Genomic DNA, 25,464 nt, shown 5'->3' on the forward strand with positions numbered 1-25,464 from the left:
AATATAAAATGACAGTCACCATGAAGGCAAAGGTGAATAAATATCCATTTGGTCATCAAACTCTCCTTTGTTGCTCTTTTTGGTGAGTGTTTTTCTTATTTTTGTCAGTAGAGGGAGCACGATACAAATGTGCAAGGGAAGGGAGAGGTTGTCAACATGGAGTGACACATACAGGTTGAAAGAGTTCCTCTTTTTGAGGCTTACCAGTGATACCATACTTCACTATAAGGCAATACACCAATAAGTTCCTGTTGCTTGACCCTGACGTGATTTGAACACGCAACCTTCTGATCTGGAGTCAGACGCGCTACCGTTGCGCCACAGAGTCAGGATGACGGACGAAGTGGCATTTTGCATCCGATTTTTGTATCCAGCAGTGACTCCTGGGATAACAAATTAATATGAAGACACATCATTAGGTTATATGTGTTAGCTTGAGAGCAAGAAGCGAGGGTATTAATGCAGACAGATTTTGAGCAGTGATAATATAGTTTTGAAAAGAGGTTGTCCCTATTGCACTGGTGTTCATGTTCACTCAATTGGACTACACGAGAACATAAAGAGTAAGAGCTGCAGGGAATGAGTAAAGCGCAGAAAGGTTGCAGCTTTTATCCGTGAATTGGGTCATATTGTAGATCCAGCCTTGGGCTTATCTCTCCTTTTGCACTGCAGTTCAATAATTTAGTCATAACATTAATATATGCTTTGCTATCAGTGGCATAAGTGCAGGTCTCAGCAGCTTCATCTGAGAATATGACTCCTATAACTTATTCTGCCAGAGAGTTAAGCTCATTTGCTCTGTCTCATTCATTCAAACTCAACATCAGTGTGTATGTCCAACACCCAGGCAGCACAGATAGATCAAAACGAAGTGTGGTAACAAGCGTAATACTTGTTGCAATAGATCTGCAGTAATTGCTCTGAGTTGGAGCCCAAAGGTTTTCCCTTATTTACCTAACCATAAACTCACAGATCTGCATCTGATAAGATAGTGTTTGACACCACAGGAATCCCAAATGAAATGCTTTTATAAAAGGTAGATATAAGCATGCAGGACTGAATCTGTCTTTTATAGTGTCATGTGCTTTGATAGGCTGCTATACCAACTAAGCATGCAACTTGGCCCCAGTCCCTTACAGATCCCAACGACCCCAGGTTGCAAAAACATGATTTCAAACTCACTGTAATATAGCAACGCAAAGGAACACTACTAAAAAAAGCTTAATGGTTGTCTTTTTGGCACAAAATGGGTTGGAGAAATGTGTGTTATGGGACCCTTTAGCAGGTTAATCCAGCCCTAGCCACATTCCTTTTTAAGGACCCCATAAAGTTGCATTCTCTGGCTCTCACATTTTAATTAAATTCACCAACACAACTAGAAATAAAAAGGTGGTTTAATGCAGTCAAAGTGGCTATTAATCATGAAATCAACAACAATATGTCCCTAATCTCTCTATTGTATACGATTTCCATATTATACCAATGGGAAGAAAACATTGCAAATCCAAGTGTTACGCAACCTTCTATGATAAGAAAGCAAGTAATTGGACTTTCGATGGGTTTGCCTCCAACCTGCATTGTGTTGGCTGCTGCTGGAAACATTCTTAGAGCCTGCTCTGACATGTGGGCGCGCGCTCGCAGTGTCAGTGCAGTGGTGCGCTCTGGCTGGATTGTTGGGAACTTTGTGCAAGTGAGTCAACACGGCACACAGGGAGGACGCCACCCAGCCCCGCCGCTGGATCTACTGCTGGGCTTCTCCTCGGAGGACACAAAGACTTTTGGACTTCTTCTCGACAACTGTGGATCTAGTTTTCGCGCACCGGGGATGTTTATTGTCGTCTTTACGCTGCTTTTTCCTCATTGGGATTAACGCAGCGGAAAATGAAAGTGACGGTGTGTTTCGGGAGGACCCGAGTGGTCGTTCCGTGTGGAGAAGGGAATATAAAAGTCGAAAGCCTTATCGAACAAGCGGCTATGAGGTATAAGAAGGCGATCGCAAAGGTAAGCTCCTTTCCCACACAGCCCTGCCCCGGTGTGCTGTTGTAGTACGCTGTATCCACACCGGAGCCTCAACATGGCGCTTTCCACGGGCGAAGGAAGAGACAGAAGGTGGGCAGAGGAGAGCCAGCGGCTGTCCCCTTAGAATCTGAGCCAGTTGGGACCCCCAGGGGGGGCCTTGTGGAAACAAAGTGGGAAGCTTGTCATTGTTATCACAAAGGAGATGCCACATCGTGATTACTTTTTTCGTGGTAGTTCACAGTTTCCTCCACAAGGAATCAAAAAGTTGTGAAGCTAAAGAGCTCTCCTTCTGGTCTCTTGTGTGTCTGTTTGGTTGGCCATCCAAAACGTTCAGGAAACACTGGAACTGTTCCCTTTAGTTGTGTTGGCAGGGAAGAGAGTTCATACAGTGGAGCAATGAGGATGGAATGGAACCAAAATAACCCGCGGTTTGTGTGTAAGTGTGCCAAAGTGAAAGCAGTACTACTGCTTTTTAGAATGGCACAGTAAAGGCGTGTGTGCAACCAGACAAACAATACATACTATATGTTTTAACACATAGTTAACTGTCTACTACACACATTATCCAAGGACTATTAGATTGCAATTTACTATAGTTTAGTTCCACTGTTAGACACTACACTCACATGTGTAATCTCTGTGTGCATTTATGTCTCTCTACCAACACACAGTTAATCACTTTTATGTAAAACATGGTAATAGGCCAATGGAGTAACCACCATGTGTATTGATCATGTAACATGGCTTTGCACTCATTACTCTTTGCAATTACATGGTGAAAAAAAGTCAAAAAGTTCATTCAAGTTTCATCTCTTAAATGACGTGTGAAACCCCTGTGCCAAATTTGAATCACCCCGGCTAGGACCCTGATTACTTTTCCCTTTGTGGGATTATAGTGGCTGCCCATTCAATGACTAATGAATGAATTAAAGCTTGGTACTGGTCCCAAGGTTAGTGACAGCATTTTCCTCTTTGCCAGTCATTGGAGTCATGTTAATGCTGTTTTAACTTTGTAAAACCTTAAATAACAGACTATTTAGATAGAACTTGCTTGTGTAATGAGCAATATACACGTTCTTCCCTCTGGTATACGCTCACGTCACACCTGTACACTCAGCTCCATAGTGACAGATGGAATACTTTCAACTTCCTGGATGGCCTCGGTAGTAGATTTCACAACTGATGGCAAACAGTGACGAAGTAGGTCAACACCAACACCCATTCTTAAAGAGCACTTCCTCCCATACACACTATGAATCACATTCCCACACACACACACACACACACACACACACACACACACACACACACACACACACACACACACACACACACACACACACACACACACACACACACACACACACACACACACACACACACACACACACACACACACACACACACACACACACACACACACACACACACACATTTGCTCCTCTGTTTACCAGTGCTTGATGATTTCCCTTGGTTCAGCAGAATGGAGGCGACTGGCCCATTGATCCTTGCAGTGGCACTGTAAATGTAGATGTGTAGTCTTCCCCTCTGGAGAACACTTGGCGCTGGGTCAACAACAACTGTAACACAGACCAGCCGAGACCTTTGGACTACGTGAAGATGCAATTGCACATAGGTCACTTCAGTTGTATAATCTTCCTGCAGCTGACAGCAACACAGCATTGCTTTAACACTTAACTATGGCTGCTTTTACAATGCAACAAAAATCACAAGCGTTGTGTACTTTTGCCATAAAAACAGAATATAAAACATGCATAATTCATCCAAGGCAGCAGTAAGGTTGGTTGATTCAGCTTTAGCATGAAGGACAGAGGAACACATGAAAAGAGAAAGAGGCATCTGTCACATTTTCAGAAGCCTTTGATTGCAAAAGCCCATTCTGCAACTGAAGAGTGCTTCAGAACAAGTGGCACACAGAAGTGTAGGCAGTACTGGTGCATGTGTGGGAAATTGGTGACAGGATAGAATTGCTATGGAGATCTGAAGGCCTTGTTGAATTCAGCTTATGTTCTTAGATTGTTTTAATAAGGGAAGGACCATGTTTTCTGTCTGCACCTGAGTTGCATTTTTCAAACCTAACCAAAGTCCACCACAGTTCAGTTGAACCGCATCAAACAGGTTAGCTGTAAAAGCAATTGGAGAGGAAATCAGGATGAATCTCTTTTGTTGCTGTCATAACATCGCAATTATGTCTTGATTTATCTGGAGAAAAACTGTTTAGAGAAACACTTCCCACACTTCCTGCTTTACCTCTTCAAAAAATACTTCATGTCCGCCTCTTCTTTACCTTTCTCCTCTACAGAGTGCCACAGTGACGCGTCCTCTCCACATGTCTACCCTACTTTTATAATTTTCTAATCATAAACCTATCGATCATAAATCTATCGATTCGATGTATGATTCAAAATTATGATAAAAGTAGGGTAGACATGTGGAGATTATCCGACTGAACAAAACGTGATCCGTCTCTTAAATGTGTGTCAACCACAGACCTTATTTCGAGCTATTTTCCAAAATCCTATGGAGAAATTGCATTGCTTTTTTGTCGAAGGAACCCATGCGCAGCTTACTTCCATGTTTTAGGATGCGTAACTGTGGCACTCTATACTCGCCTCTGAGTACATTCTGCCTGGTGCTTATGTCCTTATCTATCCCTTCATTATGTATGAATCATCAAAGATATATGTCGCATGTATTGCTGTGGCAATTATGTGATACTTAGTTGGCTGTAATATCAGTGTTCTGTGACATTAGAAGTATTGTCTGCTCTGAATAAACTGTGTTATCACAAGCTATGCCGGTGTACCTGATCTCCTCTGGGGACGCTGAGGCCTTTTGTCACAGTCTGAGTGGGGCCAGGAAGCAAGCATCAATTAGCCACTCAAGCACCATTAACTCCAGAGCCAATCTGGTCTACAGTGTGCACAGTCATGAAGGATTAATGCTAAATTGCTTTTCAAGCTTCTCATCCTGATTTGCTGCTCCCAAGACTGTTGTTTTCAGCACATTTCCAGTCAAGTGTTTACCACATTTTCAGCCATGTAAGCTAAACCAATATGAGGATGTTATTTTGTGTGCTTTCCCTTTGGCATACAAAACAACACATGGATGAGACAGGGAGGTTCAGATCTGAACTGATCCTCTAACTGTCTGGTTTCACATCTGGCACACCGTCGGAGACATAAAACTAAAGAATACTCAAACATTCTGTCTCTGGATCCATAATTTGTGGTTATTTGAAGAGCTGCATCTCTAGATCTTATTTGTCTCCTATACTTTCCCACAGTTACTCCACCTAAATTGAGGCTTAGGCCTTAAAGCACATAATTAGCCTTTTTTCCTCAAAAAATTCCACAAATTTAGGATTGCAGACATGTCACAGCAAAGTCAAGTTGTTCAAATAAACAGTTGCAGGATATCCTTAGGGGAAGATGGCTAAACAAAAACAAAGTCCCATATTTCTATACGGCTCCTTTTTAATGATATGCTTCGGCTAACTGCAGCATAGGATGCGCATGTGTCCTGTGGTTCAAAGATGTACAAAGACAAGTCTGATATCCTCGTGGATTCATCTTCTTATTATAGACACATGCATTTCCAAACATTTGGACTACCTATGTTGTAAATGTATTATCTTTTCAATTTACACACGGCATCTATTGCACGTCTGTCCGTCCTGGGAGAGGGATCCCTCCTCTGTTGCTCTCCCTGAGGTTTCTCCCATGTTCCCCTTTAAATTGTGGGTTTTCTTTGGAAGTTTTTCCTTGTACAATGTGAGGGTCCAAGGACAGAGGGTGTCATATTGTCATACTGATATTCTGTACAAACTGTGAAGTCCACTGAGACAAATGTAACATTTGTGATATTGGGCTATATAAATAAACATTGATTGAAGTCTCTGATTTAATGATGTTGTTATCTTTATAGCACAAACAGATGCATGTGACATCAAGGAAAACATGGTGAAAGGCTAGTGGTTGACCTAAAGTGACTTTGTCCACTGTGGAAATATTGGCAATAACTGTTCAAATAAAGTAGGTATTATTTGATTTACCATGAATAAATGTATTGATCAAACATCCACTGGGATTCCATGTAGAAATGGGTTGATGAATATGTTCTTAAAATATCTTATGATGATTGTTATGAGGCATTATCTATTTACAAGTGAGTATGACTGGATTTATACAGAGCTTTAAGCAGATTAAAATGCAATTTAAGTATGTTAATCATAGGGCTGTGCAATTAATCGTATTTTAATCGCGATTACGATTATGGTTTGCGACGATTATGAAAACAGCATAATTGACAAAATACGATTATTTTTGCTGGGTGCGCTTTCGCCCCTCCCTAAAAGCCCACTCGGCCACGTGGGAGTGACCTGTGTTGTGAGTGTTCAGCGCGAGCGAAGATTTCAGAACAAGAGTAGCAACTCGTTAAAAAGAAGGGTCGCAGGGAGATTCCCAGTCGATCGCGAGATGTGTCTAAAAATAAAACAACAATATTCTATAACATAATCGTCCTGTGCCAGAATAATGCACTTGAACGCATCACAGCTTTGTGATTGGCCGGCGTCACCCCATGTGTCGGGGCGTGGCTGGTGGGCAGTGGGCACTATTTCGCTGACGTTGTCCGTGTCAACAGGAGTGACAGTCCTCCCACACACAAGACCGCAATTATGGCAGAAGTAAAAAAAGCCCAAAATATATAATTTTCACTCCGAGTGGGAGGATGATTATTTTTGTATCTATTCCAATTTCAAACTCCATCTGTCTCATCCATAGACTGTATATTTAAAGGTCTCATCTGCAATGCGAGTGTGGCTTTATCGAAGAAGGGTAATATAGGAGCGGCATTTCAAAACAGTGCACAAACGCTACGAGACGGAATTCCCTCCTTATTCTGCCCTACGCTCCCAAAAGGCGAGGGACCTGAAAGGACAGCTAAAATGCACAACAGTCCATTTTCACCAGGCCCAACAACAAGAGCAAGGCTGCTACCATAGCATCTTATCGTGTCAGTCAAGTTCTTGCGAAACACATGAAGTCTTTCAAAGACGGCGAAGTTGTGAAAGGCATTCCTGGAGGCTGTCAACGCGCTTTTTGGGGACAGTAAAAATAACAGTAGCATTTCAACAGGTTTTTGATATAATAAAAACTCAAGTTAGATACCGTTATTAATCAGCTGTAAGTTTTAGTTTGTTTGAACTTATTCATTATAATTATTGTACAAAATGGTATAAGAATGCAAACATTAAGATATGTTCTGTTTTATACCCAAATAAAATGCAACAAAAAATGGGTGTGATTCTATTATATTTGTAGGTTGTGACAGTGCACTGCAACATATTTGATTTAATTTATTTTGGTCGAATTTATTTTTATTTATCATATTAATATAGTATGGTTTTGGAAGTGCGCTCTAACATATTTGTAGATCTTGTTTATTGGTGAAATATTATTTGTTTTAAAGTTCAATGAATAATCGTCAAAAATAATCGTTATATCAATTATTGACCCAAATAATCGTGATTATGATTTTTGCCATAATCGCACAGCCCTAGTTAATCATGCATTATAGTCATGGGTGCCATAGAGAGTGTTACTGTCAAATGTTTTGAGTCCTTATGAGAATCAAATGGCAGCATCATACACAACAGGAATTGATTTATTAGCTGAGGGGTGTTGACCAATAACTAATCAGTAAATGTTTTTGTACGGCTTCTTGGAACGACAACATGAACACACTGACTTGACACCTAGCAGGCTGTCCGTTGCTGACCCATTTCCCAAGGCTCCTTGTCAGATCAAAGCAAATTGGCTGTTGAGTTACTTTAAGTTCTGCTGATGAGAAACAAACACAGTGTTGGAAAGTCAGACCCTTTAGCAATGTTTGAGAACTCAGGATATATGCTCTTCTGCTGCAGGGCAACATACAACTCAGCATTTGTGTGGGACACAAGCACCAAAGTGTTGTTGATTGAGTGAAAAATAGGACACCCTCCAACATATATTTGTTTTTGTCCGGGCATTTTCACAAAAGGAATAATGTTGCCATGTAGACAATTTTAACTGTCCATCCAAAATAGTGAATTGCTTCCAAATAAAACACCACTTCTCTCCTCTGCCTGCACTAAAACTATAGTTTTGAATCTTCATCTATGCTCAGGTAACAGCCATCTTTGCTGCGCTGAACCACAACACAAAGAGAAAGAGGGAAGTGTCAATGAAAGGGTTGTCACTGCTCATTAGCTCACTACACTCAGTGGCTCAGTTCTTATGTAATGGAGAGGAGCTGCTGTATATGAGCAGGATTATTACAGTAGTTGAAGGTAATTGGGGTATTATCATGTGAGTGGAGAGTACAAGGCGGAGCTGTATATCTTCTGTTGGATGATGGGATGTATTGTGATTGACGTTAACTGAGCAGGAATAGCTTGGTTCATCTGTGGTCAAGCAGACAAGATTTTTTAAGAGCTCATCTCTACCACAGCCGGGAACAAAGTAGAGAAAGAATAATGTGGACTCAATAACCTCTCTAGTTGTGATCTCCACTGGCTTTCCTTCAGTTTCCTATCCTTTGGTTTTTTTCGCCCCTTGTATATTCATCTTTCTTTCTTCCTTTCTTCTTCCAGCCGACTGGGCAGTGTCCTTGTTTCGTGCTAACTCCTTCCAGGGGAATTGTTGCCAGCCAGTCTATGACTTAAACATCTCACACCCACTGCTCCAATATCACGAGTTGAAGTTTGCCCAAGCAGCCGGAAAAAATGTATTTAGTACTCCTGGCCTGCACGGTACCCCCTTCAGTTTGTCTACTGAGATCAAAGACAGTGGTTCCCTCAACTTTTAGCATGTTCTTTAAAACTAGCATGTTCAAAATCCAAATGTATGTGCTTTATGCAATGTCAAAAATCTGCAGCAACATGTACTGTACTGTTCGCATGATAGAGATTACACAATGCAAATAGCCTGTAATTTCACATAGAGGCTGCTAACAGCCTGTTTATTGTAGTACAGTGGTGACAGTAAATAGAGGAACAGAGTGGTAGTTAAATACTGGTCTAAAAGAGATCTTGAAGTTCTAATTCAAAATAAGTATAGTTCAACATTGGAGAAAAATATGCAGCGCAGTCTATAAGTAGCCGAACACTGACGTGTATCTTTTTGTTATTTTAATGCTCGACGAAGCAAATATACAGAGACTATGAGGTGGAAGTGGACTGACTGGTTTTTGGATGACAATATTTTCATTCATGTTGGATAAAAAGAGAAGGGCTGTTGGACAGTGAAGCACAATGATCATAAACATATAGTAAAGGGGATGTGTTAAAATGCCAGATATTGAGATATTCTTGACTGTTAAAGTAAGCCACTTGACCTCTAAATAAGCAAGAAGTAGTTCTGGCAGCAGTGCAGGCCCGACAGAGCAAGTGTCTGATATCTGTGGGTTTTCTCTGCAAAGGACTTGTAACCAAATATGACATTGTTTTAAAGTGTGTTTCATTATCCAATTCGAATTTTGGGCAACATTTACCAAAAACTGTTTACATGTAACGCCCGTCCCATGTAACTTACCATGTATGGAGACAAATAAATGCCTTAATTAAAGCTGAAAGTGGCTTGGATGGGTTCTTCCAGGTTCTTCAGACTTAGGTCGACACACATGAATGGTTTTGCTTTGGGTCAATGTAGAGGTGGATTTGAAAGCATTTCTGTACAACCTGTCTGGCTGAACGACCGTCTGGCGAGCTTTCCTACTCACATGGACAGCCCCAAGGACAATGAAACCACACTGAGGTTCTTATCTTTCTCAAACAGATGACTTTAGGGCTTCCCTGCTAGCTAGCTTTCATCTCAGGTGTGTACACACAGGTGCTGATATATGGTATGTTTGCATACAAGGACTTGTGACTGCAGAGATCAAAACATCCGCTATACTCTGTATGCTGAACTGAAAGCATTGAGCCAGTGTGTGTCTTTGCTGGCTAAACACAGCATTGCAAGCCGGCCACATGCCATTATGGTAACTGCCAAAGTCTGCATATGTTATCGCCATGCCAAGCCATTGCGTGATCAGTTTCCCAGCAACATATAGCAGTGTTGGGTCATTCAGGGTCAGTTTCTGTTGTCACTGCTGATGTGGTTTTTGTAGTTGATTTTTTGGTATGCTGTGTTTATCCACTGCCCTTGGAGCTAAATAATAGAAATTCCTCTTGTTGTCAAACCGTCTACATATTAAGCAGGGATAATACACCATTGGGCAATAAGTTCTTGGTTAATTAGTGTGTATTTAGGCATATGATTGATTGTTTTTTCTTTCATATGAGATAACGTGGCTCCCTTCAGACATAGTTCTTGTTGGTTTGACCATGCTGACATATCAAACACAAGGTCCAGATAGCATCTAGTTTGTGTTTCTTCTATCCCAGCCACAGCCTTGTGAATGGTCCTTTTTGTTATCTTAACCCACTGGTTAAGATAATCCGGCTAATCATTAGCCTGAACCGTTAGAAGCAAAACAATGGCAGCAACTTACTGCACTTGATGTCGCATGATTTAGCCCTGCTTTTGTGGTGTAAGGCTTGTCTTTATAGATTCAGGAATGTTAGACTTAGAGATGGTATTGAGAGGTTCCAAAATGCCCTTGCTTTTTAATATGTGTATTCAATAACTGTTGGTGTGCCACTGCCAATGATTGTTGCAGCTGCCTACTTATCATTGACAAAAGAAAGGTCTGTTTATATTGAGCCCAGCATGATTTCAACCCCCAAACTTCTGATCTGAAGGCAGACACACTCACACACACATACGCACGCACGCACGCACACTCACACATTGTGCCACATGGTCGCAGTCTTAGCTCTAACGCTTCTGTTTGTTATCACAGATTAGTCATCAGAAGATAATGGGTTTGCTTTGGGAAAGGTTAGCATTAAACTCCTTTCATGTAAAATGGTGACCTGGCTGGTAGCTGATGGGTCACATTTGGGAGGAATTAGTTTCACCACAGCCAATGAGACACAGTAGAACATGGCAGAAAGGGTGGTAATCTTTTGTTACACGAAACCCTCCTGCAGTTTATGGTTTTAGAGAAGCTGCTCATCAGAGGCGTTGTTTCTTTGGCCATATTTCTATTGCATTGCTGCATTCGAAAAGATAATTTTGTTTTTTAAATATTTTGTCGGGCAAGTTGCTGCAGGATTGTTAATGGAGAGCTGAGAAAATATAAATACACTTCCCTCAGTACTGTCGAACCACCCTCTCTACATTCTGATGTGTTTAGATTGGGAATATACCTTCATAAAGAAGCATTTACACATTGTTTAGCTTCTGTTACCATTGGATTTATTTGGAAGATGGAATACATAACCTATATTGTTTTTGTAGATATAGTCAAATGGAAAGTATGAGCAAGGTGACAAGCTGTTAAAATAAATGTATTTCAAGCAGAAAGGGCCAACATTATGCTTGCTAATGCTTCTAAGATGGAAAAGCACTTTCAACCACCCGAACACGTTCTTAAAAGCTGTCCTGACAGCTTCCACTGTCTACACTTTGCACGTCTTAACATGGGGCCGCCCTGTTTCTGCTCTTAAAATACACACACAAATTACTTGCCCATTCAATTATGGTATACAGTAGGCTGCTATAACTCCACTTTTTCTCAGGACAAGCTTCCCAAACTTTGCTTTGTGAATCGGAGAAGCTTTTATAGATTAAAGTTAGAATTATACAATTTTTTCTCACAGGCAGAGCTGCTCTGGAGGCAGAATTAATCCAATCGGTTTACTTCAACTTCAATAGGAGAAGGCAGCCAAGGAAACACAGCTTTGTTGTCTGGCAAACTTAAATGTTATGGGAAAATAAGAATATTTTTGTATAGGGTCAGTTAGGGTAACTGGTCAGTTTGGCTTTAATTATTCTCTGCCAGAAAATAAATAACACTCTTCATCAACATCTAACTCAACAACCAAGAATATTTCTGCCCTCACAGTAGTTTGCCTATTTGAAGAAAAAACACACACTCCAACTTACCCTTGTTTTAAGAGCTGTAGGACAATAGTTTGATGGTTCATATGACATGCCTGATTGATCAGGCAAGGAAGTGGTTGGGTTTCCATTAACAACCCAAATACTTCTTTCTGTATGGTGTTGAGTGTTGTACACATGTGTTTCACTTCTCCATTGATAAGTATTGTTCCGAATAATAACATAGTTGGGTAATTGACAAGGACAATATGTGGATTTGTTTAATTCAGTAATTTGGGTATTTTGTGTCAGACTTAATCAGAGTTTTGTTGTTTTGAGTACAGTAGCCTTCTGAAGAGCCTTGGGTTGCTCATCTTGTTTTTCTCATCCCACCTCAGTGAAATGACAATTCCTGCCTCCAGCTATATCCAACTGTGAGCAAGTTGTAGCAAAGGCCAACTATGTGGTTTGCGGTGTTTCGACATGCAGGCCACGCCAGGCTCTCTTGGGTGTGATCCGCTGTTTTGTCAACAGCTTATTTCGGTGGCCACGAAGATTGCAGTCAAAGCGAACTCAATACTGAAGCACAAGCATGGGGTGCTTGTCAAAGATTAAGCTAAGACCTTTAAAAGATTGCCTTTCAGAGGAATCACCTGATAAATGCCTTTTATGTAGGCTTTTTTTCCCCATCATGCATGAATGGGGAGATGTTCTGCAAAGACCCTTTCCTGTTATGATGTGTTATGATGAGTAGCTATGTGGTTTTTAGCACAATTTATTTATTTGTTGCTGCTATACTCTATTATTACACCTTAAATTATTGTTAATGGCTGTGTCTGTACAAATAAAAGTGACACATTAAGAAATGTGAATGTATGTTAATAAATCGCTAATAATTATTGGATCTTCCGTTAGCTGGTCAGATATAAGCACAGTTCATAGTACTTGTGTGTAGGTATAAAGGGCCTATATTAAATATTGCCGTTTTGTAAGAGACATTGTGAATGGGGAACATTAAGTGATTTAATGAGGACAAATATAATAAAAAATTCATTCGAAAAGCTTAGTACTCCACTTATATTTTGTATTCCTTTTTAAAATTAGACATTACAATTAAATTATTTTTAAATTATCTTTTTCTTTCATGGCAAGAATGGCACACGTGGAACTAATAACTTTAACGATGGGCCCATACCGTTTAGCTCTTTCAAGGGACCATGCCCATAAGGAGTAGGATACACCTAAATGGGATGCAGCCCACTAATTTAGACAAATATCTACACCTGTGAGTTTCCTGCCTCGACATATCATGTTTCTTGCTGCAAAAAGGAATATATTTGTTTTAATTTTTGTGTTAATGGCCAGCAGATAAATGTAAGTATATCATTTACTTTTCTTAGATACAGATACCGTTTCATCTGCAGGCTATCTGACTCTTTGCTAAGTGTTGACTTTCTTCCATAGCTAGCTAACCTAAATGCTAACGTTTTAGCAGTAAACTAGCTGCCTGTTAATGAGCTAAAAAGCTAATGCTACTCTGAGTCTTAGTTCGGGGATAATAGCTCTTAATGTGTTTTACACTGTAAACAACATTTGAACAACAAAACACTTTCTGTATTAGCTAAGCCTTTGTTACAGAGACTGTTTCACTTCTAAGGCTACTTCACACACTGTTGCTGCAGGTCTATTTAGCCACTTGGACAACACATTTTCTCTTTTCTGTTTTGACTTTTATCTTCTTTTTCATAATATCATTTTTGTCTGCATGACAACCTTCTCTGTAGAAAAGGTCAAAAAGTGAGTTTGTTACATTTGTCTCTTGAGTCCTCTTAAAGGTGGGGTAGGTAAGTTTCAGAAACCGGCTCGAGATACACTTTTTGTTATATTCCATGGAATCCCGATAGCAATGAATATCTTAAGTGCTTTGACAAAAAATCCATAAAAAAATGTCATCTGTGGAAAAACTACAACCCCGGCTAAACGGATTGGATTGCCGCCCTGTCTGTCAGCCTTCCATCTCGTGCACGCACAAATGTATCTCGTTCCCTCATTGGGCGTGCCGTCATTGGGCGTGCATTGCAGCAGTACTTCAATGACTCGCCAGCAACAGGCGGCCACTTTCACCATTGCAGAGTTAGGTTCAACATCGTCTACTGGTCGCAAAAGACAAAATGTAACGGAGCAAATTAAGAACAAAAAGAAAGTGGAAACTAGGAGAAGTCAAACCAGAGTCAATATCGTGGTTGCTTTGGCTGTGTAGTATTGCTAATCTAGATATGCCTGATATGTAACGTTACTGCAGCCTGTTCTCGCTGAGGAGGTGCTCTGTAAGGAAGTCTGAAGGAAGGGGCGGATTCTTTTTGGCTGTGTACTTTCAAATGTTAGTGCACTCGAGCCAGTTTCTGAAATGTACCTACCCCACCTTTAAATCTATTGTGGTTTTTAACCCCATGAACAGTTTTATGAAAGTCAAAATGAATTGTCTTTGACTGTGAGGGGCTCACAAGAAAGCATAATGATTCTGTGTATATTCCCAATCATCAGCTAGTTTATGCATATACATTATATCGCCTAATCATGAAAAGCCTGACAAATGTGGATGTGGGCTGCTTCATAAACAGTATAGCCCTTTTTATGAATTGAGTGCCTTGCTAAGAAAATACTTAAGTGGGTCAAATGTTTGGAAAAACAGAGCTTGAGAAGAAGTACAGTGCTACTACCACACACTAGGTAGGATAATGTGGGGTTCTATTCTTTTTTTGGAAGGATTATAATGACTTGATTGTGCAATTTAAGAGTTGAAAAAGCATATACAATATCAAAATGGTCCTGCGGCTTTGTCTGTCATTGGCTTTTGATCCTACTAATGCACTCTGGGTCATTGAACCCTCCAGCACATGAACACACAAAGTCTTTTCTTTCAATGGATAAAGTAAATAAGCATGGTTGTGTATAGTCTGTAGCTGCACTAAGCTTTTATCAAACGCTGTTCAACCTACAATTTGATTTCATTAGATGAGCTTGAAGGATGGACAACATTTTAAAGAGCCTTTACTAATTCAGTGTCTGTGTCATCATGGTAATTTGGTCCTAATCTCCAATATACAAGTATACTTGCAGTACACTAAAATACTAACTAGTGATCTGACCATATCAATGATCATCAATGATACATCAGAGGCCTAATGCATTTTGTATTATGTGTGTTGAGACTCACAAACTAGAGTAAGGGAAGGAAAATATCTTATTCCAAGATATTTTTCAACCCTGATTTTAAATGTAAACTAGGTTTGACTTCAGGACATTCATTTTTTATTCAGTATTCATTATCAGTAGAGCTCAATTATTTCATGCTGGTAGAAACAGCAGTTCCCAGAAATATAATTCATCATCATGATTAATTTACCAATACTCCAAAATAGCATTGTGTCAAAAAGAGGTGGCTATTGTCCTTTAAAGCACACATGTCTTGATCTTCTATAATTACCCTATTGTCTGGAATCTATTATGTTGTCAACTTAAATTGTTGTTCTTCTGTCAAGCTGAGGGCAATTTTTCATTTCCTTTGCTAAATAACCGTGTAATCTCTCATCCCTGTGATAGATAATCTTCCTTTTTAATTTCCATTTTTGCCTTATTTGTCTTAGTAATTACTTAACTACAAAGTGATAAAAGTGATACACAAGTTTGCTTTGCTAAAGTGGATTCCTGTCTTTGTGAAGTTGATGAACTCAACGGAAAGGTTTCGACAGGTTTTGTGCTCTGGAGCTTAAAGTATTCAAAATCAAAGCTAGGACTTCCCTTTCTGGGAATTCTCTCTTAATAGTTCTCAGGCCACTGTTTCAAATGTGTGTTAGTGGAAGTGTAGTCAGGAGTTAGTGTGGTTTAACCCCAAGTAATTATATTTTAGCATCGAAATATTAAACCAGTTGAGGCCTGAAATTGGTTGTTGCCGGTGTTCCAATTCGGCATACCTATCAATTATGAATATTGGTGAATATGTTGTACTTCTCACTTTGGAAAACTTGCTGACAATTGCTAAACCACTCTTTCTCTGCTCATTTTCTAGACATGCACACATCTAGTTTCAGTTTGTCTTTTTTGTTTTGCTCTAACTTTATGTACTGCTATTCATCCTTGGCTGTATCTTCATTGTGCATAGCTTATTGAGTAAGTGAACTAGTCCGTTATTGCTCTTCCAGTGGACAGTGAAGTGATTGCAGCCCAAGGCTACAGAGTTTTTCATAAGAAATAATTCCGAGATGACTCAGTCTTTTTGTCATGCTGATGGAGATGCCTTTGATTTGATTTGACAAGCAGCCCAGAGGAGCAATAGCATGATGAATGGTTTGTTGTTTGTCTCATGGACACCTAAGCAGAGCCACATCAAACTCAAAGAAACAGCCTCCTCCTGACACTGCTTTGCTGCATGGATGGCACCTCTGGAAAGGCTGATATCTGACTGCAATCTTGGTGCTCTGAAAGATTTATAATACTAGTGATTTCAAGTTGTTTGATTGATGATGTTGTGGTCTGTTAGTTTTATACTTCTATGTTTGCGAGATGAAAGCATGCAAAAATAAAAACATGTCAAGGCATTAGGTACATGCTTTTTATTTTTTTTGGCACATTTTTTTTGAAAATTAAAATGTTTCCTTTTATATATATATATATATATAAACTGGCATTCCCTGCCTTTGTATATTAATTTGAATAGACTGATATAATCAATGGTTTTCAGAAATGTGCAGGTTGGTGTTTAAATAGATGCACCACAATGTTATCCCAAATCACTAAGCTTGGAGCACACTATACACATTTTCATTTTCTTAGTTTGACACTGTGTAATTTGCTGCCTGCAAATGACTTGTAAACTCAGCTCATCTGGTTCTGTTGACAACATGGAGATTTTACTGATGAATATGTAAAGTTACTGATTTATCTTTGCACAGAAGTCCTAGACTGCCATGTTCTTGTCTCAGAACATGTTGCGTATGATTAGTGCTTGGATCCTGAAATGGGGTCATTCAGTCCAGACTAATGATGACATGACATGGGAACTATTTCAATGTTATTGGGGTCAGTCACGGTGCATTCATGTGTTTGTTCTGACCTTACTGTGTGGTCACAGTTCTTTTATATATATTTATTTAAAAATAATTAATAGATGCACTGCAGCAGACCAGTCATTACGGTATATAAAAAAACTGCTTCTTGTATTCCTAAGCAAGTTTCTTTGGGATATTGACACGGACATATGTCTTATTATAATTTTTACAATGAGAAGCAAACGTCAGCATGCTCAACAAGTACTGTCATTTCCTCTCCCCCAAAACAAACGAGAGAAACGTCAGGCTGACATGAAGTAATCATGGGTTTCTTCTTCTCTTAGAATAGAAATGGGAGGGATGAAACCCTCTTTAATGGTCACACATGCAGAGCACACACAGTGACATTTGTTCTCTGCATTTAAACCATCCTAGTACCAGGAGTCTAGTACTAGGAGCAGTGCTCTTGCTATGGTATGAGTTCCAGTACATTGATAACAGATGTGAAGATGGTGACTTACTACTGAAAGGCCAGCCATCTCACAACCTATGATTAGGGATCAGTTAGGCCTAGAGATGATCCGATCACGTGATCGGGGATCGGAGCCGATCACGTGATTTTCAAAAGATCGGAATCGGGAGGAAAAGATCGGGTATTGGGAATCTTTTTTTTTTTTTTTATATATTTTTTATTATTTTATATAATGTTACAAAACAAAAATGACCATGTTCACGTCTTAAAGTCATCCTGAGGCCTTAGTTTTGGTTTAAAATTACACAACATCATGTATGTGTTGCTTCTTTTGGGCTTGTTTTCATAGACCTGGTTGCTTATTTCTCTCAAATCTGGCAACAGAGTGGGCAGGGAGCAGTGTCTAATAGTAGCAGTAAGCTAACGAGAGGCTACGTTCAGCTGGTGACTCGGGAGTCGGGACAGAGAAAATTTCAGGAGTTTGGAAGTATTATAAAATTGAAGGCGAAAAAAATAAGCTATATCCATGTTGGATAGAATGGGTAGTTGGGTACTGTCATTTAAATACAAAAATAACCTTAACCCTCCGGTATCATTCGATTGGACTACGCAAATTAGTCATTCGAGACAAATGTCCACTGCAAAAGACTTAGATAAAAACATTATATTAAAAGGTTTTTTTCACAACTTTTTTGGGTTCAATCTTTAAAGCAACTTCCGCCCTAATAGAAAATACCAGAAATGTAATCATTTTCAGGATTTTAACCCTTTAAATGCCATTTTGAATACATGCTGGTTTTTTTCATGATGAAAACAGAGAAAATGAGTTAGTAGATTTGGTTTACAGCAAGTCGCAGTTTTCGCCTCATATCTTTCTTTCTTTCTCTCTCTCTTTTTCTCTCACTCCCTCATTCCCAAACTCATACACACTCGTACATATTAAACCTTATACCTTGTGTGTGTGTGAGTTATTGTGTGTGAGGGATTGTGTGTGAGAATGAGACAGGAGTAAGTGTGCTCTCATGGCGTTTTGTTTTTCATTTGTGCTGTTTCATGTGTCTTTGAGGTAAACAGATGTATGATCTTGACCCAGCTTGACCTCCATGTTTTTGAATTGTTTGGAACTTCAAAGTCCTTTTGATAATGTCTCTTTAGCAAACAGACATACACTCGATACATACACTTCTTGAAGTAAATAAAAACACCTGGATGCAAAGCCAAAGCTTCAAATGTGTGTAGTTTGGCCGGATGGTCATTTCATTCCTGTGATACGCAACAAGCAGTAAGATGAAGAGGAGCTTCTCTGTGGGGCAAGAGGTCTCATGCAGCCCGTAACTTCAGCTGCAGGACTCATCCTCTGAAACAGAAACACCCTGAGAAGGAGAATCTGGTGTGGATCTGAACTGTGCTTGAAGGGAGTCAGCACAAGGATAAAACACTTTTTTGCCAAACAGTTCATTTATCGGATGGGGGCAGAGAAGAAGGAACAATTCTTCCCCGAATCCCACATTGATACAGAGGAATCGATGAGGTCCTTTGCTGAGGAGGTTGAGGAGCTGCAGAGGAGCTGCTGAGGAACAACACGATGGTGATGAGGTTGAGATGTATGAAGGACTACAAAACCTTTTAGATGGAAAAAGCATGATGGTCAATAAAGTGCTTAGTGATCCCCTCCTCAATCACACCACAAAGGGGATGATAGCACCAGAGATTGCCCCAGGAGTAACAAGAATATTCGTTGCGCCGCCACGTGAACCCATGCTTAGAGAAATGATCAGATGTTTGTGGTGGAGTCGTTCTTCGTCTGACCCTTCCCCTGAAAATGGAGAGGACACAGAGGATCTCATCCCGTAGCTGCGCTACATTCCTCTGCACTATCCTATCCAATGTTTGCTCAAACATCTGTGGCATCAACATCCCTCCAGTTTGCCACCGAACGTCCCCCACGCAGGTGTGTTATGTCGACAATACTGCTGATGATCTCAGGGGTAAAGAATAAATCAAAGAAGGATTCCACGTCATGAATTCTTATTTATGCCACTCGTAATGGCATAACGCGTGGGCCCTGAAACCAAACCTCTGGCAGCAGGAATGTAGCGCGGTGTTTCCTCGTGAGAGGGAAACCAGATTTGAAAATGTTTTGATGTCCACCCATGATGGACACGATCCTCCGGATAGGATAGTGTAGGGGCATGTAGAGCAGCTACGGGATGGGATCCTCTGTGTCCTCTCCACTTTCAGGGGAAGGGTCGGACGAAGAAGGATCAGACTCCACTGCAAACTACAGATCAGATTCTCCTTCTCATGTTTGGCAAGAAAGTGTTTTATCCTTGTGCTGACTCCTTTCAAGCACAGTTCAGATCCACACCAGATTCTCCTTGTCAGGGTGTTTCTGTTTCAGAGGATGAGTCCTGCAGCTGAAGTTACGGGCTGCATGAGACCTCTTGTCCCACAGAGAAGCTCCTCTTCATCTTACTGCTTGTTGCGTATCACAGGAATGAAATGACCATCCAGCCAAACTACACATATTTGAAGCTTTGGCTTTGCAGCCAGGTGTTTTTATTTACTTCAAGGAGTGTATGTATGATTGTGTATATCTCTTTGCTAAAGAGATATTATCAAAGGACTTTGAAGTTCCAAACCATTCAAAACATTGAGGTCAAGCTGGGTCAAGATCATACATCTGTTTACCTCAAAGACACATGAAACAGCACAAATGAAAAACAAAACGCCATGAGAGCACACTTCTGTCTCATTCTCACACACAATCACTCACACACACACAAGGTATAAGGAGGTTTAATATGTACGAGTGTGTATGAGTTTGGGAATGAGGGAGTGAGAGAAAAAGAGAGAGAGAAAGGAAGAAAGATACACACACACACACACACACATTTCTCAGCTGATACCGCTCTTCCACATCCATACCAACACACCTACATCATATTAGTTGCATCCATGTATTCCAATGGCTGTCAGGACCCCATTATACAACAGGCAAAGAAACCAAGCATGTAATTCAATGGTAAAATGTCACATCTGGTGATATAGAATAAAAAGGACAAATTGAACTATTTTCCTCCAATATAAAACCCTGACATTACAAAATGCATGATTTTATAGTACCGGTATGGCGGAGAGATCAAAAGATGTGGTTATAATGGGAGTGGATGGGACACGAGTGGTTAATATGTGAGTTTTTTGTTTAATCTGATTCTGTGCAAAAACTAATAATCCAGACCCCCCCAACATTCATTATATGGAAAATAACTGCCTTTTTTTGCATGTTTTTCATAGAAAACGCTAATTCATGTTTTCAAACTGGCAGTTCAAGGGTTAAAATCCTGAACATAATTTAACATTTCGTATTTTTGATCAGGACTGAAGTTGATTGAAAGATTTAACCCCAAAAAGTTTTAAAAAATATTAATCTGTTGTCATTTTGGAGCAGTTTTTGGAAGTGGACATTTTTGTCCCGAATGACTAATATGTAACTTTTTTGTGCAATCTGATTTTGTGCAAAAACTAATAATGCAAAAAAATCAATTTTGTTGCTAATCTTTGACATATCCAAGACTGTTATAACAAAAAAGGGCCAGTCACCAGATATGTATTTTTTGGAAAATAACTCATTTTCTCTGTTTTCATCATGAAAAAAAACAGCGGTTTAAGGTTTTCAAAATGGCATTTAAAGTGTTAAAATCCTGAAAATGATTACATTTTTGGTATTTTCTATTAGGGCGGAAGTTGCTTTAAAGATTGAACCCAAAAAGGTTGTGAAAAAAACCTTTTAATATAATGTTTTTATCAAAGTCTTTTGCAGTGGACATTTTTGTCTCGAATGACTAATTTGCGTAGCCGATTTGTTACACAATGAATTAAAGACTGATTTGAAAAATTGAAATTGGAATTCCAAAATAGATCGAGAAAATAGCCTTGTTACAAAAAATCAGGCCATTTGCACCAACACAACCAAAGTTATTGCAAAATGAAAAGTGAAAAATGACCCATATGGACAAAAACGTCCACAGTGATAACGGAGGTTTAAGGGACAACTTGAATGCTTTTTTCCTTTTTTCCCTCTTAATGCATTGCATAAAGATCGGATCGGGAAAAATCGGTATCGGCAGATTGTCAAAATTAAATGATCGGAATCGGATCGGGAGCAAAAAAAGGTGATCCGGACATCCCTAGTTATGCCTGAGGCTAGGAGACTGCAAATAGCATATGCTTCCTGCAAGCAGATCCTCACTTCTCCAAAGTAGGTGCCAGATATGATTCAGATGAATGAATGGAAATGCATTTGACTGCATTTAATTAGAATTATGTTAATAGGACACGTTTATTTTCTACTGGCATTATAGAAGAGTGCTATTTCTAAATGCTTACATTTCTCTGAGGAGAATGTCTTTGATTATTGTGCATCCCACTTTTATGTATTTGCTGTTGTCTAGGCCTACCTAGCATGACTCTTGAAATAGTTCAAAGTTTACTGTAAGCATCTGTACAGAGATTTACTGGAGATTGCAATGGGTTTTGGTTTTACATTCCTGTTATCAGAGAAAGAAAGTGACTGGTATTGTCAGAACTCAGTAGATTTTCTTTGCAGGCTGTCTTGCAGTGGGTGTTGGGTATCATAGATCACATTACACCATATAGTCTGCTGGCTGTTGTACCTCTGATAGAGCAAGACCTCTGAGAGGTTTGTGTATACTAATGAATTTGAATACTTTCACAGGCCAAGGCTATGTAAACATCCTAATTTTACAGCCGTCATACATGGTAACCTTTTACAAATTCATGTTGTTCTGTAACGTGTTAATGGCGTGCTGCAGAGAGTGTGGGTGTGTGAAGTGTACCTATGTTTCCGTGTATGTGCAGGTTTAGGTGAATGATCTGGTTGAGCCGGTTCCTTACTCTCAGTGTCTGTCATCCTAACAGATTTCCAAGGAACCCTCCTCTTTGCCAATGCCCTAGGCACTTAAACTTTCAGCACCTCTTTTCAGTCTGTTTCCCCGGTTTCCCCTTGAAATTATCCTACCAGATTGGTCAGCGTTGATCTATTGCAACATTCTAATTATTCCTTAGTTATTTATTGTTTGTCCAAATCTGCCTTCTTATGCTGATCGTACGAGTCAAAAAAAAAAAGCCTGCATATTCAACTTTATGTCCGTCAGATTGTATAACAAATCGTTTCAGAACAGGCTTTGGCATCAGTGCTGTCATCAGCTTACTTTCCCAAACCCGCGTCAAATTTTAAGTAATGACGTGTTGATTGAAATCTCCTAACCATGGGATGATTTGAAAACCAGACACTACTAGGGTCTGCACCCCTTCATCCTCACTAACAGACACATGCTGCAGCCTAGCCCCCCTCCTTTTCACTCGTACCACAAGCCTTCAACTGTGGTGGTCCTAAAGTAAGATTGATGGGCTCTACTCCATCACTCTCTGACTTGAATGAGAACAGCCTCAGTAACGGTATTGGACAGAAGGGAAAGGAGGGGCAGTCAAAGAGATACAATGCCACTTTACATCACCTTGCATCTAAGCCTGAGCCACAGTGATGTCGGAAAACTGATAGGATAGTGAATATTCATTTATTGCCATTTGTTTCTTTTTACTGCCCCATGTCATGATGACACATCATAGAGAGGAGAAAAAACCAAAATAAAAATATAGAATAAAAAATAGTGCAGGAACAACACCATAGAGAAAAGTGCTGTGATTGAAAAATGTCTCCACATTCTTCACACTTGAAGCTCTAAGCTTGTTTGAATCGACCCTCCTGGTTATTGTCATCGTAGTGGCACCGTTTCTCCATGCACAGCAGAGAGAATGAGATGTATTGCATAACATTACAGTCTTGTTTCAGGTATCAGCAAGTTCTGAAATGTGTGTGTGTGTGTGTGTGTGTGTGTGTGTGTGTGTGTGTGTGTGTGTGTGTGTGTGTGTGTGTGTGTGTGTGTGTGTGTGTGTGTGTGTGTGTGTGTGTGTGTGTGTGTGTGTGTGTGTGTGTGTGTGTGTGTGTGTGTGTGTGTGTGTGTGTGTGTGTGTGTGTGTGTGTGTGTGTGTGTGTGTGTGTGTGTGTGTGTGTGTGTGTGTGTGTGTGTGTGTGTGTGTGTGTGTGTGTGTGTAATTGTGTCCCTAATTCACTCGTCGATAAACACTGAGCTCATTACATTTAACCTTGCAGCACAGCCTCCGGTGCTTTCTCTCAACAGCTTTTTGATTCTCTCTTAAACTACTTTTCCTCTCTTCACCTTCCTTTGTTGTCTTGCTCTTTTAATCTCCCCTCCTTCTCTTCATCTTTTTTTTTAGACTTTAGTTTCCTGTAATTAGTTTTCTCCTCTCTTCCCTGCTTTTATCCTTTTTGTTTTCTTCTTCTTCTTGTTATTTGGTAGATCATTTGAGATATATGCAAATAATATGATGGATCATGTTAAGGCATGAAAATGATGTGGTGCAAACATTCTGAGGTTTTAAAGGTTGCATGGTTAGTCTATTGGCAGACAGGAGAAAGCAGCATTTTAGTAGTAAGTGTTAGAGTATTCACAGTGTTAACAGATTACATGCTCAATATTGTCCAGTGTCTTCAACTTAATATTTTCCTGCTGGTGCTCCTGTGGAGAAGTGATGAAACCAGCAGGAGCACAGTATTTCTGCTGTGTGTGGGTAGACTGAAAGTTACACCTTTTTATTCTGTTTGGAATACTGAGTTAAAGGTTTTTGGTGAAGGATTTATTTTGTATTGGTGGTGTCTGGAATGATTAAGGTTTCCAAAAAGCAAGTGTTTTGTTGGTTGATAAATAGCAAGTGTTTTGTTGGTTGATAAATAGACTGTGACAGTGATTTACGGATTGTCCCTTTTGTGTTTGTAGCAAAAGTGTGCCACTGTTCTTTCATCCTGGAGACAAATCATGTCTCCAGTTTCCTGCCTGTATAGACTCAGAAGGTCATGATCCAGCTTAAACAATGCTGTATTCCAGCATTTCTACACAATTATACAATGAATCCATAATACAGGAAGTCTTTTTCCATGACCCTATGCAAAGAAACACGCCTAGACACATGCACTAGCAGGCTGCTGACAGCATGTGTGAGCCTTGCGTTTTCTGACAGCTCTTGGCTTTGAATGCTGTTGCTGCCAAGCTTCAATACAGTGAACAGAAAAAGAGCCAAGTGGCTAAGTGGCCATGTGTGTTTCTTCCTGACGCTGCTCTTAGAGTTGACACACTAAGTTGCAGAAGCAGATTGCATTCATTTGAAATCAAATAATAACTGCCTGTTACTCAAAAGCAGTGACTTATTTCCTCATGATTTTGGGAAAAATGGTCATAACTCAAAGAAAATCATCCCATCATTCTTAATGACCACATTCAATCTGTTTGACTTCCTGACATCTCAAACCAAGCCTGAAGTGAAACTGGATTGAATGAAGTTGCTGTGTCATGTTAGCCCTCATGTCTACCCCAGATTTATTGAGATTCGTATGTCAGAATTCTAACATAATGAAATCATAATCATGAGAAATTGGGCTTGGATAATGCAATATGCTCAGCCACTTGTGAATCATTTTCAGAATGAAGAAGTGACATGCTCAGCAAACCTTGGTCTGGATTAATGATGGATACAAATGATATGCAATGTTTGCATATTCATTATCATATGACAGTGGACGGGACTATAGGAGAATACTTTGATACTTAACATGATAAATGCTCAAGCAGATTAAACGCACAATAACATGGAGTATTGACACATTAGGAAGCACATTTAACCCAGGATAAAAAACCAAGGGAGACACGCCATTATGTGGTGATAATCCTGACCTGGATTTCAAGTTATCAATCTAGATAACGTCATGCTTTTATCTGTGTTTGCATGACACATCATTTGGCTGTCTTTTAAATTGTAGAACAAACAGAAAGTAAAC

General features: G+C 39.8%; 1 protein-coding gene across 5 annotated transcripts in view; it reads left to right on the top strand.

Moving 5' to 3' along the window:
- The first annotated feature begins 1,647 nt into the window (after positions 1-1,647).
- Positions 1,648-25,464, top strand: part of pard3aa (par-3 family cell polarity regulator alpha, a) — a 300,089-nt gene continuing 276,272 nt past the window's right edge. For 4 of the 5 annotated variants that reach the window (XM_079661513.1, XM_079661515.1, XM_079661514.1 and 1 more), the window contains exon 1: positions 1,648-2,001. In XM_079661513.1, coding sequence (XP_079517639.1) covers positions 1,882-2,001 — 120 coding nt within the window. In that variant the 5' untranslated portion in view covers positions 1,648-1,881. Of the gene's footprint in view, positions 2,002-13,260; positions 13,383-25,464 lie in introns of those variants that run through there. The other variant, XM_079661517.1, reaches the window with a different exon arrangement.

This window comes from Notothenia rossii (genome assembly GCF_949606895.1).
Source record: "Notothenia rossii genome assembly, chromosome: 12".
NCBI classification, from domain to species: domain Eukaryota; kingdom Metazoa; phylum Chordata; class Actinopteri; order Perciformes; family Nototheniidae; genus Notothenia; species Notothenia rossii.